Below are 15,478 nucleotides of genomic sequence, written 5' to 3' on the forward strand. Positions count from 1 at the left end.
TGCGATAGTATGGCTGAATTTGCATCGCATTCGGACCAAACTCGTGCAGGACCTTTTTTTGGTCTGCACCAGAATTGGATCGCATTGGTTGTTATCTGTATTCAGCCGATAACAAAACATGGATAACGTTGCCACTGGGGGGTTGACACCCTCTGCGTGTGGCTGCAGGTGAGGAAATGCGTGATTCCCTCACCTGCAGCTACACGCAGAGGTGTAAACCTAGCCTTAGAATTTTGTATAGAAGTATAAGAATTGTGAAATTGTAAGCTCTAACAAACAGGGCTCTCTGATTCCTCCTGTATTGTAACTGTACTGTCTGCACTAATGTTGTAAAGCTCTGCGCAAACTGTTACCGCTATATAACTCCTGTATAATACTAATAATAATATAAACAGAACAGAAAGCACATCATCATGTACTGTATATATAATGAACAAATATGGCTGTCCAATCTACACATATAAACATTTGGTTTTATATTAATTCAGGTTGATTCTTCTAATATATTGTCTGAATCATATGTTCATGTATGATGTAAACCCAGGACATTCTGCATCTTTATAGACAATCAACGTATTTAGAAGATGAGCTTACCAGAATTGACTTCCTGCTCTTTGCTCTCATTCATTAAAGGGTTTTCATGCAGCTTTAGATAGATTCCTATAGCAGCCTGAGCAGCTTTAAAATAGAAGACATGCTGCCGCAGTATATCTTCCAAGCGCAGGAGATCAACATATGCTCGCAAGGTCATCTTCCTCATACAGTATGTGTGGAAATCAAACTGATCATCGGTGATCTCAAAGAAGTGCTGAAAGACAAACAAGAATTATTTTGTAAATCTTTAATAACACTGGTTACCTTTATAAAAACAGGTTACCCTCCAGCAGTGGAGTTGTGGACTAACACCAACATCACTAGGCCCAAATCTGGCTAATGTGCTGCTATAGTGGAAAACATGGGCTATCATATATTGATTTTTCATGACTCTTGTATTAAAACAGAATTTGCTAATATCGCAGAGTTCAGCTTAAAGAAAAGACATGACTAAGTTCAAACTCTCACAGCTTGTGCAGTTTTGGTCCTGAAGAAGGCAAAGCAAAATAAGTCTCAAAACTGTTGCCAATACTGCGACAAAGGAGAAAGAACAATTTAACTCGGACTTTATAAGAGCAGCAAAATTCATGTCCTGGAATAAAAATATTGCCTTAGACTTTCTTAAAGTGGAGTTCCACCCACTTTTACAACTCTTCAGCATCCCTCTCTAAACTGTGCACTGTAAACAAATTGGATATTTTTTAATTTTTTTTCTCAGCACTTACTGTATATCTGCTGTATTCATTTTTCACTTCCTCCTCCCTGGCCGCGGCCCATCGCATCATTTCCTGTTGGCAATGCCTTCTGGGAAGGGGCGGCAACTTCCTCTGACACTGCCGTTGCTATGGGAACTGACCTGAAACCTATTACACTGCTTGTGCTGCACTGAGCATGTGCGAGATCTGCAAGGATGAGATCCAGGAAGAAATACAGTCTGGCTTCAGATGCCCAGACTTAAGATGGCCACAGCCTGCTGTAAGTTTATAAAATAACAAACTACTGCTATAAACTAACAAAACAGACCTTAGTTTACAGACTAACTTTACTAGAATACATTAAGCTTGTGTATTATAGGGGTATTTTTATTTAAAAATTATAATTTCGGCCGGAACACCACTTTAATTACAGTTCAGGATATTCGCTACAAGAAATGATCCAGTCCATTACTGTTTTTTCTAATACTAGTTAATGTGGAGAAGCATCCTACAGCTTAACCCCTCTTACTGCAGAGTACCCAATAATAAACTAATGGGGAAATCTGATGTCCACTTTCATTTATACAGTCTATAAAATAACCTATTCATGGTCAAATATTAAATTAGGATTGGATTAATTTTAAACCTGTTAAATAATTTGCCTCTAATTTGTCTTTTTCTTGTAAACTAAAAATGCATTTTTTAAATCATACAGCATAAGCAAGATTTTTTATGCAGATTTTATTAATCCGCTTGTTCACCTTTGCACTTTCTACAAAACCCTATGGTATTTCAGCAATGCTATGCCTAGAACTGAACCCCATGGTCAAGATAAAGCTTTACAGGTGAATTATACCGAGGCAATGACATCTTAACACTGCATGTTTTTATTTCCCTTATTATACTCAAGTATGTAGCTGTCACTTGGTACCAAGAAGTGTTGCTTAGCTTATTAATAAGGATAAGTTCACTTTTCTAATAAGAACAAAATGCATTTTTTTGCAGGTAAAAAAAATAAATAAATGAATGAAAGTACATTTTTTTTTATTTTAAGGAGCCTGCAGATCAATGTCCAGCTCCTGCTGGACCTCAGGACAGCTGTGTGCCCGTATCTTGTACAGGCAGACAGTTACCTGGGAGCAGGAAGATCAATGGACTACAACAATGCTCACCAGCGCCCTCTCAACTCACTGAAAATTACAAGCCTTCAGCCGCAGTGGCTGGTGGTATTTGTAGGTAATCATTCACAGGAAACTGTTTTGAAAAAGTGACAGCGGATGTGGGGAGAAGCTCTCTGACCCGCTGTCACCAAACGAATATTTCATTCACTAGATCACCAAGGACAGAAGTTAAAGTACGGGGCCCAATGCTGATCTCTGAAGTATATCACCACTAAGTTTATCAATTTTGAACGTAATCCGTTTACAACTTTTGTGTCGGTGATTTTAAAAGGTTCTTTACCCATGTAAATATTGCACCTTATCCTTGCATCCTCAGTTCGACAGGTGCATCACATAACATTAGATCATCAAAAAGAATTTATTTCAGTAATTCAATTCAAAAACTGAAACTCATATTATATAGATGCATTACATACACATATTGTGATACATTTCAAGCATTTCTTTCTTTATTGTTGACGATTATGACTTACAACTAGTGGAAACCCAAGATTCAGTATCTCGGAAATCTAGATTATTACATAAGACCATAAAAAAGAAAAAAAGAAAAAGCATTTTTAATACAGAAATGTTGGCTTACTGAAAAGTATGTGCTGCCCGTGTACAGTATAGTAAGCACTCAATCCTTGGTCGGAGGTCCTTGTGCATGAATTACTGCATCAAAACCCCTGACCTAAACCCCATAGAGAATCTGTGGGGTAATGTCAAGAGAAAGACGAGAGACAGCAGACCCAACAAAGCAGACGAGCTGAAGGCCGCTATCCAAGCAATCTGGGCTTCCATAAAACCTCAGCAATGCCACAGGCTGATCTTCTCCATGCCACACCGCATTGATGCAGTCATTTATGAAAAAGGATCCCCGACGAAGTATTGAGTGCATACCTATACTGTACATAGACATCCTTTTCAGTAAGTCAACATTTCTGTATTAAAAATTTTTTTTTTTATTGGTCTTATGTAATATTCTACTTTTCTGAAATACTGAATTTTGGGGTTTCACTAGCTGTAAGCCATAATCATCAAAATCAAAAGAAATAAATGTTTGAAATATATATATATATATATATATATATATATATATATATATATATATATATATATATATATATATCACTCTATGTGTAACACATCTATATAAAATATGAGTTTTACTTCTTGAATTGAATTACTGAAATAAACTTTTTCTTGACATTCTAATTTTATGAGATGCACCTGTATACCAGACTATTAGATGGAGCACTATCAATTGCTACTGCAAATTTAACATACAATGGTTCTATGTTGTATTAAATCTATGTGGATTCTGCACACACTTTAAAACACATCCACACCATAAAAAAGATAAAGCACAAAGATTTCAAGTTTCATCATATTTTGAATTTACCCTTTCTATTTCGTGGCATTTTTTTAATGCTTCCCCATATTTGCCCATTCTCTGATAGGCACTGCCACACTCCGTCTGGAACCACATGCACTGCATCTCATTCAGATTCTCCATGGCCGGTGTTCCTTCCTGAAAGAAAGGGTCCCATCATTACAAAACGTAGTTGTCCCCCTCACTACACACAGAATCAAGCCCAGACCCCTTCAACCTTGGCAAACAGATGATACTAGAAGTCTGAAAAAACGTAGTCGTGCTCTGGAGCGCCTGTGGCGTAAGACTAAGTGCCAGAGAGATTTCTACCAATATAAATCTGCCCTCCAAAAATACAACTCCAGCCTCCTCTCTGCCAAGCAGACCTATTTTACCACTCTCATTAGCAACTTATCATCCTGTCCCCGTCAACTCTTCTCCACCTTCAACTCTCTACTTCGTCCTCCACCGCCTCCGCCCGCCAACTCACTCACTGCACAGGAGATAGCCAATCACTTCAAACAGAAGATTGATACTATTCGCGCTGAGATCTCTATTGTGCCGACACCCTCCACGCTTTACACTTCATGCCCACAGGCACAATGATTATTTCCCTCTTTCAACCCCACCACTACAGACGAAGTTGCTAAACTACTTGCTAATGTCCACCTTACCACCTGCCCTCTGGATCCTGTTCCCTCACAAATGCTACGTTCACCCTCTGGCCCTATACTACACTCTCTAACCCACATCTTCAATCTCTCCCTCTCTTCTGGCATCTTCCCTAACTCTCTAAAACATGCACTTGTCAGACCCATACTTAAAAAGCCCTCACTGGACCCATCCAATCTTAACAACCTACGCCCCATCTCCTTGCTCCCCTTCTTATCCAAACTCCTCGAACGTCTGGTCTACAACCGACTGAGCGTCCACCTCGCTGATAATGGCCTTCTCGATTCCCTTCAGTCTGGATTTCGTCCTCAACACTCCACAGAAACTGCTCTCCTAAAACTAACAAACGATCTACTAACAGCCAAAACCAATCGACACTATTCTGTACTCCTACTCCTGGACCTCTCTGCTGCCTTTGATACGGTTGACCACCCCTCCTCCTCAAAAAACTACACGCCTTTGGTCTCCGTGACTGTACACTTCGCTGGTTCTCTTCCTACTTATCCAACCGCACCTTTAGCGTTTCTTATAACTCTACTTCCTCCTCTCCTCTTCCTTTCTCTGTTGGGGTCTCTCAGGGTTCTGTTCTTGGACCTCTACTATTTTCAATCTACACTGCCTCCCTGGGTCAACTGATAGCCTCCCATGGCTTCCAATACCACCTCTATGCTGATGACACCCAAATCTATTTCTCTACCCCTCAGCTCACTCCCTCTGTCTCCTCACGTATCAGTAATTTACTCTCAGATATATCAGTCTGGATGTCTCACCACTTCCTTAAACTCAATCTAGCCAAAACCGAACTTCTAATTTTTCCTCCCCCCTATGCCTCTTCCCCTGATCTCTCTGTCAAAATCGATGGCACAACTATAAGCCCATCACCACATGCCAAGGTTCTAGGTGTAGTCCTAGACTCTGAACTCTCCTTCAAGCAACACATCCAATCACTGTCCAAATCCTGCCGCCTCAACCTCCGCAATATCTCCAAAATACGCCCCTTTCTAACCAATGACACAACAAAGCTCTTAATTCACTCGCTGGTCATCTCTCGCCTTAACTACTGCAACTCCCTTCTCATTGGCTTACCACTACATAGTCTATCACCTCTTCAATCCATTATGAATGCCGCTGCCAGACTCATCCACCTTACCAATCGCTCTGTGTCTGCCACTCCCCTCTGTCAATCCCTCCACTGGCTTCCGCTCGGCCAAAGAATTAAATTCAAAATTCTAACAACTACGTACAAAGCCATCCACAATTTCGCCCCCAGCTACATCACTAGCCTGGTCTCTAAATACCAACCTACTCGCTCTCTTCGTTCCTCTCAAGACCTCCTGCTCTCTAGCTCCCTTGTCACCTCCTTCCATGCTCGCCTCCAGGCCTTTTCCAAAGCCTCTCCAATCCTATGGAACTCCTTACCCCAATCTGTCCGCTTATCTCCTACTTTATTAGCTTTCAGAAGATCCCTAAAAACCCTTCTCTTCAGAGAAGCCTATCCTACCCACACCTAACAACTGTACTTTCATTTTTTTCCCATCAGCTCATCCCCCACAGTTATTACCTTTTTGTCTCCACTTGACCCTCCCTTCTAGATTGTAAGCTCTAACGAGCAGGGCCCTCTGATCCCTCCTGTATTGATTTGTATTGTAAGTGTACTGTCTGCCCCATGTTGTAAAGCGCTGCGCAAACTGTTGGCGCTATATAAATCCTGTATAATAATAATAATAATAATCTAATAACATTCAGTGATAAGTCATGGGAAGCCCCTTATAATTTGTCAATCTCTATCCTTGTAACACATAAAATGACCTGCAGTTTTGAGCGTTGAAGAGAAGTTTGTCATATTAAAAATAACAGTTTGTTTAATGTAAGCTAAATAAACATTAATCAGATTTTACCCTTGTAAACTTTGAACACATCTCTTCTGCTTCTTGGATCATATTAGCTCGGAGCATGTATTTCGCACACTTGGAGTTAATGAACCGGTCTGCAGTGTCCAATGACTGAGCTTCATCCATCCATTTGGCAGCTTCTTTGAGATTTCCTATATGCTGTGTTAAGAAAAGGAAAGGCATTAAAGTCTTGTACCAATTTAAGTAGTATTTTGAAAAGGTGATATTGGCTGCATTGCAAATACATTTTCATGGAGTCCAGAAACACTCAAGCACATTTAGACAAGGCTCTGTACCACAATAAAATCATTATATACTAACAAAGTACAACTTTAATATTTGACATGTACTCAGCTAAAATTTCTAAAAAGTATTAAACTCTGCAGATACACAGAAAACCCTTCCTAAACAAATGTATATTACTATAGCTTGTAAGAAAATGCAGAAAACTGCTTTTTTAGGTCGTCATACAAAAATTGCCACAAATGTATAAATAGATACTTTATTATGGACAATGCATAAAACCAACTTAAGACAAAAAAAGCACAAATACAAAAAAATAAATAAATATATAATTGATAAATCAGTAGAATATCCCGATGACTGGTAAGCTTCTTCTGAAGTGAATGGCATTTCACAAAACACATAGAGATTATGATGTTCTTCAGTTTTTGGATGTGAACCGCCTAATCAAAATTATATGTTTGTATGGAGCAATTTGTACTGATGTACGCATAAGTGATATTCCTAATGTACAGGTTTTATATTGGTGCATTTTTGGGCTTTTAAGTTGGTTTTAACCATTGTCCGTAATAAAATATCTATTTTATAGATTTGTGGCAATTTTGTATGTTGTCCTTCTAAAAAACAAAAAAACAAAAACAAAAAAAAAGGGGCCAAAACGTTTTCTGCATTTTCTTGCAAGTGTGTTTTGGGATGGAGACATTGAACCTCTGATTGGTGCCTTTTCTTTAATGTATATTCTATGCCTGAGAGAAAAGAAACCAAGCTAGACACAATGGAGAAGCACTTCCTAAATGTATTTATACCATAGAACACAACAGAGCTAAAATCATTTTGACATAAATAACCACATGCAACCGTGTTTCTACTTATCATGTAACCTCTCCCTGCTGTATGCTATTGAATAGGATTAAAGAAAGTTTTATTTTACCTTATAAATCTTGGCTTTGATATAGAATAACTCAATTAACGTTGGAGTGCTTGCAATGGCAGAGTTGATATAGTCCAAGGCAACAGACCACTGACCAAGCTTATCAAAGTGCTGTGCTAAGAAATATCGAACCCAGAGAAGCGTTGTTGGTGGCTCCCGCTCTTCATTATCTGAAAGGATAAAAACAGTAATGACCATATTCGATTTGATAACAAACCTAGTACAGTCTCCAGAAAGTGCAGCACTGGGCTTGGCTTCCGTATTCATATACTGGTAACATAATAAGGAAAGGGATGGTCGGCACTCAGGAGGACTTCCAAAAAAAATAATATTCCTTTATTGAAAAGATATGTGCAATGCTGTAAAAACAGCCTGGACGTTAGTCCTTAGTCATGGCTTATATACTGGAAACACACTGATTTTTAAATGTGAACTGGGCTATAGGATAAAAGAAAAAAAAAAATTATCTTAAAGCCCACAGTCAATCATCATCCACCTGTCATTTCTGCAGTGCAGGTTTAAAAAGGAAACAAAGATATTGATTGGGGGATATGAAAACACAACAAAATGTTTCATGTGTTTACCCATTTAAGTGACTTGCCAATTCCTTTTTACAATCAAACACAAGAATTAAAAAAATAAATTAGAATATGTGTGGGGCCACTCCTCCCCATAGCACGTCATAACAGATCATGCCTGAACCAGGATTCAAAAAAAAAAAAAAAAAAAAGCTCTCCAAGTTGCTATAGGCCTTCAGGCATGTTCAGGGGGACTTGATGCAGTCTTTTCTCCATAAAAAAACAAGCATATCAGCCCAGGTAACTTTATTTACCCAACAAAAGTAAAATATTACAAAATAGGTGTGCTATAAACTTTACTTTAAATAAGCATAAATGTAGTGTTGGGAGAGGACAGAGACAATATTTTTGAGGTGGCATACGCTAACACTACTCTATGGGTCTTTAAGGGCAACTTTGAAAACTTGGAAGTCTTCCTGAAAAGCGTCAGGGAAGTAGAGAAGACAGTATCACCTATATATATGTATATTGCCTATACAATTCAGCCGTTCATTCTTGATGACCTATTTTTAACCATTTGTATTGTGATTTTTATAGTTTATATGGATGTAATAAAAACTAGGTTTTTAATACAAAATTTATTAGTGGTTTCCAAGTTGCCCTTAAAGTTCCAAAGAGTACTTGGGGGTTATTTTTCTATCAAATTTGTACAATTAATGCTATCCAAAAAAAAAATTATATATATTTACCAACGGTACTAAACAAGCCACAGGCCTTCAATGAATTTTCATAACCAATAGCGAGTTCTTGGATTACTGAAAGCTGTAAATTAAAACAAACATAATACAACTGTCAAATGCCATTGCAGGAATCTCTTCCACTGTGTCCTCATATTCTGGCATATTCTTCATAAGTCAGAATACACAGATCAGATCAAGAAAGATGGCAAGCAGTTGAACAAAACAGTTTATGGATGTATAATCAGTACAAGAGGAAACATGGCTAGTTACTATATTGGTTATTCACAGAAGCTTTTGTATGTAGCAAATGTATTCACATAATACTGAGGCTTCTGTGATTGGACAAGAGGAGGGAGGGGCAGGCACAGAACCTGCAGCGACTCTCCTGTTCAAGATGCATAGCTCAGAAGGATCAGCATTGCTCTACATTGACATCTATCTTCCTGGAGTACTATAAAGCAGTCAGATATACGCAATAGAGCTCAACCCATGAGGTGCACCTCACTGGACTTAACTCATGATGTGCTTTCATTTTTTACAAAGGAGCTGAATTCATGGAACTCAGCTTTAAAGTTACCCATATAAAGTAACTGGAGATTAAAGCCTCATAAAGCAATGGCTACCATGTCCATGGACAGTTGGAGACACCTGCGTTTACTGTTCCAGAGAATCCAGCAACCATTTAAGTTGGATTATTTTGTTCAGTCATCACTGGTTTCCCTAAAGGTTAGCCAGCACTAGATGTGCTAGACAGGTACCCCCAACCCCCCTTCTAAACAATAATGTGAGCAATCCAAGTATGCACAGTAAGAGAAGGAAAAAACTATTTCAGGATTATTCTGAAGCACTAGAATTCCATGATTTACATGAAAAAACCAAAACATGTATTTCTAACAATAATGTATAACATCGGTTATTCTATACAGATATTATACATCCTGAAGAAAGATGGTCTTTTGCAATAAATTCGATTTTCCAATGCATGCACAGAAACAATGGACAGGCTGAGCAGAGTTTACAGTGGCAGCATGAGTGTAGGCAGGAGTGTACAAGACTGTGGTGGGGGAACCTAAAGGATAAGTTATACAACTTACAATAAAGTTATTTAATGCAATCTGCTCTCTGTTACATAATAATTCAATTATGACAACCCTCCTAAAGGCAGAACTGAAAACAGTACAGCTCATAGGGGGTAATATAGACTGTCGATACATCAGGTATACAAGCTTTGTTACAGTGTTGTGTATTTACATACCAATAACCAGGCTAACAATCAAAAGTGCTTCACCTTTTCTGATGAACTGTACAGTGATTTTAATGTAGTAAACAATGGAGGGCAACCTTTGCTGAAGTTAATTCGTAAGAACTTATCCATTCGGTCTCTAAATTTGTTGCCTAAAGACAAAAATTCAATTATTCAAACTTTTAATATTAATACATGCAGATATTAATATTATTTAGCCTTGTTTACAGAAATTGATTACAAAAAAAAAAAAAAAAAAAAAAAAAAAAAAAAAAAAAGGAAAAAGTACAGCGGGACTCCACTCAAAACTAATTTTACGTTTTGGGTACTGTGGAAAAGTATTAGAAACATTTAGCTTTTTGTTGCTCTCCAATACAAAGGGTCCCAACACTAGCATTTTAAATAAAAGAAGTACCGCACTCCCCATCTGTATGGGATGACTTCAAATACTCTGGCATGCTGCAATTCTCCCCTCTGCAATCCTATTTTCCCACCAGGTTTGGAAAACCCACATGCATTTCAGCATTGGCTAGACCAGCGTTTCTCAACCGTGGTGTTGTGGCAAAAGGACAATAAAAAAAAAAAAAAAAAAACTTGCACTGTGCCAACCCCAGTATAGGGCTCTCTCCAATATTCAGCTTTCTCCTTCTTTCGGTTGTTATCTATACTCCCGTCTGCAATACAGAATGCAGTCCGAGCCATCTGTCTATGTCCTGCCAACCGATGAAGTCATCGGTTGCCAAGGACAGATTGGGCGGCCTGCCCAGATTTCTGTATTGTCGACGGGAGTATAGATAACGGCAAAGAGGAGGAGAGAGCTGGGAGGAGGAGGAGAGAGCTGGGAGGAGGCGGTCCAGGCTCCTCTCTATATACTGGAGAGAGAAAACAGTGCTGACTCCTAGGGCCATCTAAAATATGCTGACTCATAAGGCCAAATGAGTGGAGGCATCTCAGAGTGAAGAAAATCATCCACTCCAGTTTAGATTTGCAAATCAGCTAAAAAACAAAAAACCAAAAACACCAGGTGGCAAATATGCAGAGCCTCGACAGATCAGGCTGTATGGGGTTTGGTTACCACCTCCCTGACTCCTCCCCATACTGTGGAGGGTGGGAAGAAAAAAAGTCCTTTTTTATACTCTCCTCCTTCCTTTTTCCCACTCCTCCCCATATATCGCTCTTCACCCCTTACATCCCTCTTTCTTCCCCCATCCCTCTTCCAGACCCCGATGGGTTATTCTGTCCTCCCCTTTTCTCTGTTCTCTTTTTTCATAGTATGTCACATAACACCATGGGGTTGATTTACTAAAGGCAAATCCACTTGGTAGTGCAATCGCTGTAGATCTGAGGGGGACATGCAAGGATAATAAAAAAACAGCATTTTTGCTTGTACATGATTGGATGATAAAATCAGCAGAGCTTCCCATCATTTCAGATCTTCCCCCTCAGATCTACAGCGACTGCACTTCCAAGTGCACCTGTAGTGCAAAATGGATTTGCCTTAAGTAAATCAACCCCCATCTTTTTCTCCATGCAGGTAGCAAATGGTTCACGTTAAAACCCTTCCTTGGTTACTATGCGCCTATGTTTCATGACATATTGCATTACCTTGTAAAATATTGAAATGGGGAAACAAAATTCAGTTAGAGGGGTCACCAACCCCCTTTCTAGTGACAACCATCAAAGATGGGTCTTCCCTTTCTTTTGGTCCCGTAAAACCATGTGATTGAGATGTCACGGCACCCAGTTGAGAAAGGCTGCATTAGAGCCTAAGTACTTATGTTTGCATCCTCCTGCAATGCGGAAGTCGCTCATCTGCCACAAGGGGGGGCTGAGGAGACAGGAGTATAAACATCTCCCAAGAATGACCTCTAGAGGCGATTAGGGACAGCTTCGTCAGTAATGGACAAAAAGGAAAGGAATCTGGTCGGCAGCACATCCGATAAAATAACCTTTATTTGGACATTCTTAAAAAGACACTCCACAAAAGACCATAGAGGTACAAAAAAAAATAAAAAATAGCACACCAGCTAACGCGTTTCATGCCAACATCAGCTCTTAAAGCTATGATTAAGCGCTAATGTTGGCGTGAAATGCATTAGCTGGTGTGCTATTTTTTGCACCTCTATGGTCTTTTTTAGAAATTTCCAAATAAAGGTGATTTTATCAGATGTGCGGCCGACCAGATTCCTTTTGTTTTGTCCATTATCAAGTCTGCACCTGATAATGTGCGGTGGAGGAGGTTCAAGTGGAGACTGACCTTAAGCGGTGATCTCCTTCAGATTCGTCAGTACTGCAGCAGAATGTAAGATTTATAGCCAGCCAAAGCTGAAGGCCACAGTGTGCAATCTGTTTAAGTAAGGTATGGAAATTTTTGATACTGGAAGCAAATCTTGTCATTTAAGTCATGTAACAATTTGTAATATAACATATTACAAGCTGTTACACATAGATTTGTAGCTACTACAGAATCCCTTAGGTGGTCCAGTATGGAGCATAGAGTAACTGCAGCATTTTGCTTCATAATCTAATAGCAAATAGGATGCCAGTGAAATAAATGAATTAGGACAAAGAAGATGACAGAGTGGATGCCTACTAATGAATATGGCTCAGAAGCTTTTCCACTCAAAAGTGGAATAAAAGTAAATGTGCATTCTCATACAGAAAAGCTCAGTGATGGCAACTTCTTGTTGAAAGATCCTAGAGCAAGTATATTTAAATTCACAAACGGTGACCCCCCCCCCCCCACTTCCATACAACAAACACATGGCCATTTAATGACATAACCCTGATACTTCACCTGTAATAAAATTTAATGTTAATCTTCTTGGTGAAACTGCCCGTGGGTATCTTTTGCCAAGATCATCATAGATTTTAAGCCGTTCTTCAACAGTAGCTACAATAAAAGGAATACAATTATCTTGTGGAATGCCTAAGCTAGAGAAAACTTCTCGTTTTAAACCTGCATGCACTAATGCAATTAAATATTACTAACATTCATCTTTGGTTTTCCCAGATTCAGGTATCTATTTAGCAAGGTGTTGACAGGCCTCAGAGTAAACCTCCTAAAAACGCTCAGTCTGAAGCATCCACCCAATATGTTTGCTTAGTGTAAAGATTCCCTGTAAATGAATATAGTGCGATAATTGCTGCTTATAACAGTTAAGCCTTCTGAATGTGTGTTGGATTTCTGTCTGTCCTGAGTACATGGACCAAATATGCCTAAATAGATTTCTGTGACAATAGAAATATGGAAGCCGATTTGTTGTTACAAGTTGCAGGCTCCAGAGCTGACACTCCTGGCTTTACCAACTAATCATGGACCTGGAATACGCATGCTACCTGTGAAGACTAAAAAGTCTTAACTTTCCCCTGGCATGCTTGTACAAGGCCTATAACTCACTAAGCCAGGATCAGGTGTATACTTGCCCCTACCACTAAACAGAAAAAGGTCATGTAGAGGGTGGCTCGTTTAATTTTAATCTAATGTCAAGGATGCGTGTAAGGCCTTTTTTTTTTTTTTTTTTTTTTTACACACGCAGACCGTTTTTTTCATCTATCGACGGAGGAAAAATGGACATCAATGCATCTATATGGAAAAACGGATGTAAATGGATGATCATTTACATCAGTTTACATCTGCTTCTATCAACATTCATTTTTTGGAACGAATCAAACCACTTATCTTTGTTAAGCCCCGGTTCACACAGGGGCGACTTGTCAGGCGACCTAGCCGCCTGACAAGTCGCGTCCCGTTCTCTACTATGGAACCATTCTAATAGGAGCGACGCAAGTCGCTCCGACTTAGAAAAAGGTTCCTGTAGTATTTTTGGGGCGACTTCAGGTGACTTGCATTGACTTCTATACAGAAGTCGTTTTGCAAGTCGCCGCTGAAGTCGTGTGCAGGTCGCCTCGGTGAGTCGACCTGCAAGTCGTGTTGCCCCTGTGTGAACTGGCGCTAAAAAGACGAATCAAACGAAAAATGGATGTAAAATGGACAAATAATCCATTTTGCATGAAAAAAATGGTTCTGTGGCTAAGGACTCTAGTTGGTGGATTCAAAAAACTGGTGTAAAAACTAATGAAAAACAGATGAGAAACTGATGTAAACTTCATCTGCTTTTTCCTTGGAAAAAAAGTGACTGAACTGATGAAACAAAAAAGGTCTGCATGTGCGAAAGGGGCCTTAGTTATGTGTTTGTGTCCAATCAGAAGTATATGTAAAAGCATAAGTACTATATTTGCTGTTTAATACTACTGTATATTGTGGCCTTAGCTTTCAGTATTACTTAAAGAGGACGTAAACCCCGATTTTACTTCCTTTTTCCCCCTGCAAAGTAAAAGCATAATGTGCTAGTATGCATTGCATACAAGCACATTATGTGACACGTCCCTGCAAACAAAGCCTGCACTTTCCCAGCTGCAGGCCGCATCCATGTTCGACTCCGGCTCTGTGACTAGCCAGAGTCGCGCATTTGCACGGTAGCCACCAGTCACGGCACTCACTATTGAAAAAATGGTACGGGCGGCCGCTTCTTCACAGCGAATGCGCCAATGACATCAGTGCAGTGTACAGCAAATATCTCCTAAACAGCACACGCTCTCGCAGTGCACTGCCTGTATATAAAACTATTTTTTTTAACAATGTACTGTTTACGAATAGAGAGGTATATACAATGGGGACAGAAAGTATTCAGACCCCCTTAAATTTTTCACTCTTTGTTATATTGCAGCCATTTGCTAAAATCATTTAAGTTCATTTTTTTTCCTCATTAATGTACACATAGCACCCCATATTGACAGAAAAACACAGAACTGTCGACATTTTTGCAGATTTATTAAAAAAGAATAACTGAAATATCACATGGTCCTAAGTATTCAGACCCTTTGCTGCGACACTCATATATTTAACTCAGGTGCTGTCCATTTCTTCTGATCACCCTTGAGATGGTTCTACATCTTCATTTGAGTCCAGCTGCATTTGATTATACTGATTTGACTTGATTAGGAAAGCCACACACCTGTCTATATAAGACCTTACAGCTCACAGTGCATGTCAGAGCAAATGAGAATCATGAGGTCAAAGGAACTGCCTGAAGAGCTCAGAGACAGAATTGTGGCAAGCCACTGATCTGGCCAAGGTTACAAAAAAAAATTTCTGCTGCAGTTAAGGTTCCTAAGAGCACAGGGGCCTCCATAATCCTTAAATGGAAGATGTTTGGGATGACCAGAACCCTTCATAGAGCTGGCCGTCCAGCCAAACTGAGCTAACGGGGGAGAAGAGCCTTGGTGAGAGAGGTAAAAAAAGAACCCAAAGATCACTGTGGCTGAGCTCCAGAGATGCAGTCGGGAGATGGGAGAAAGTTGTAGAAAGTCAACCATCACTCTAGCTCTCCACCAGTCGGGGCTTTATGGCAG

At 39.5% G+C, this 15,478-nt stretch overlaps 1 protein-coding gene across 2 annotated transcripts in view; it reads right to left on the reverse strand.

Annotated features, from left to right (window-relative positions):
• The window catches only part of NAA16 (N-alpha-acetyltransferase 16, NatA auxiliary subunit), a 69,685-nt gene that overhangs the window by 20,099 nt on the left and 34,108 nt on the right, over positions 1–15,478 (reverse strand). For both annotated transcript variants that reach the window (XM_073614211.1, XM_073614212.1), the window contains 7 exons: positions 12,861–12,956; positions 10,109–10,215; positions 8,830–8,902; positions 7,563–7,732; positions 6,395–6,547; positions 3,855–3,983; positions 595–808 (listed from right to left, as the gene is read on the reverse strand). In XM_073614211.1, the coding sequence (XP_073470312.1) occupies positions 595–808; positions 3,855–3,983; positions 6,395–6,547; positions 7,563–7,732; positions 8,830–8,902; positions 10,109–10,215; positions 12,861–12,956 (942 nt within the window). The remainder of the gene's footprint in view (positions 1–594; positions 809–3,854; positions 3,984–6,394; positions 6,548–7,562; positions 7,733–8,829; positions 8,903–10,108; positions 10,216–12,860; positions 12,957–15,478) is intronic.

This window comes from Aquarana catesbeiana, linkage group LG02, assembly GCF_042186555.1.
Source record: "Aquarana catesbeiana isolate 2022-GZ linkage group LG02, ASM4218655v1, whole genome shotgun sequence".
Classification (NCBI taxonomy): domain Eukaryota; kingdom Metazoa; phylum Chordata; class Amphibia; order Anura; family Ranidae; genus Aquarana; species Aquarana catesbeiana.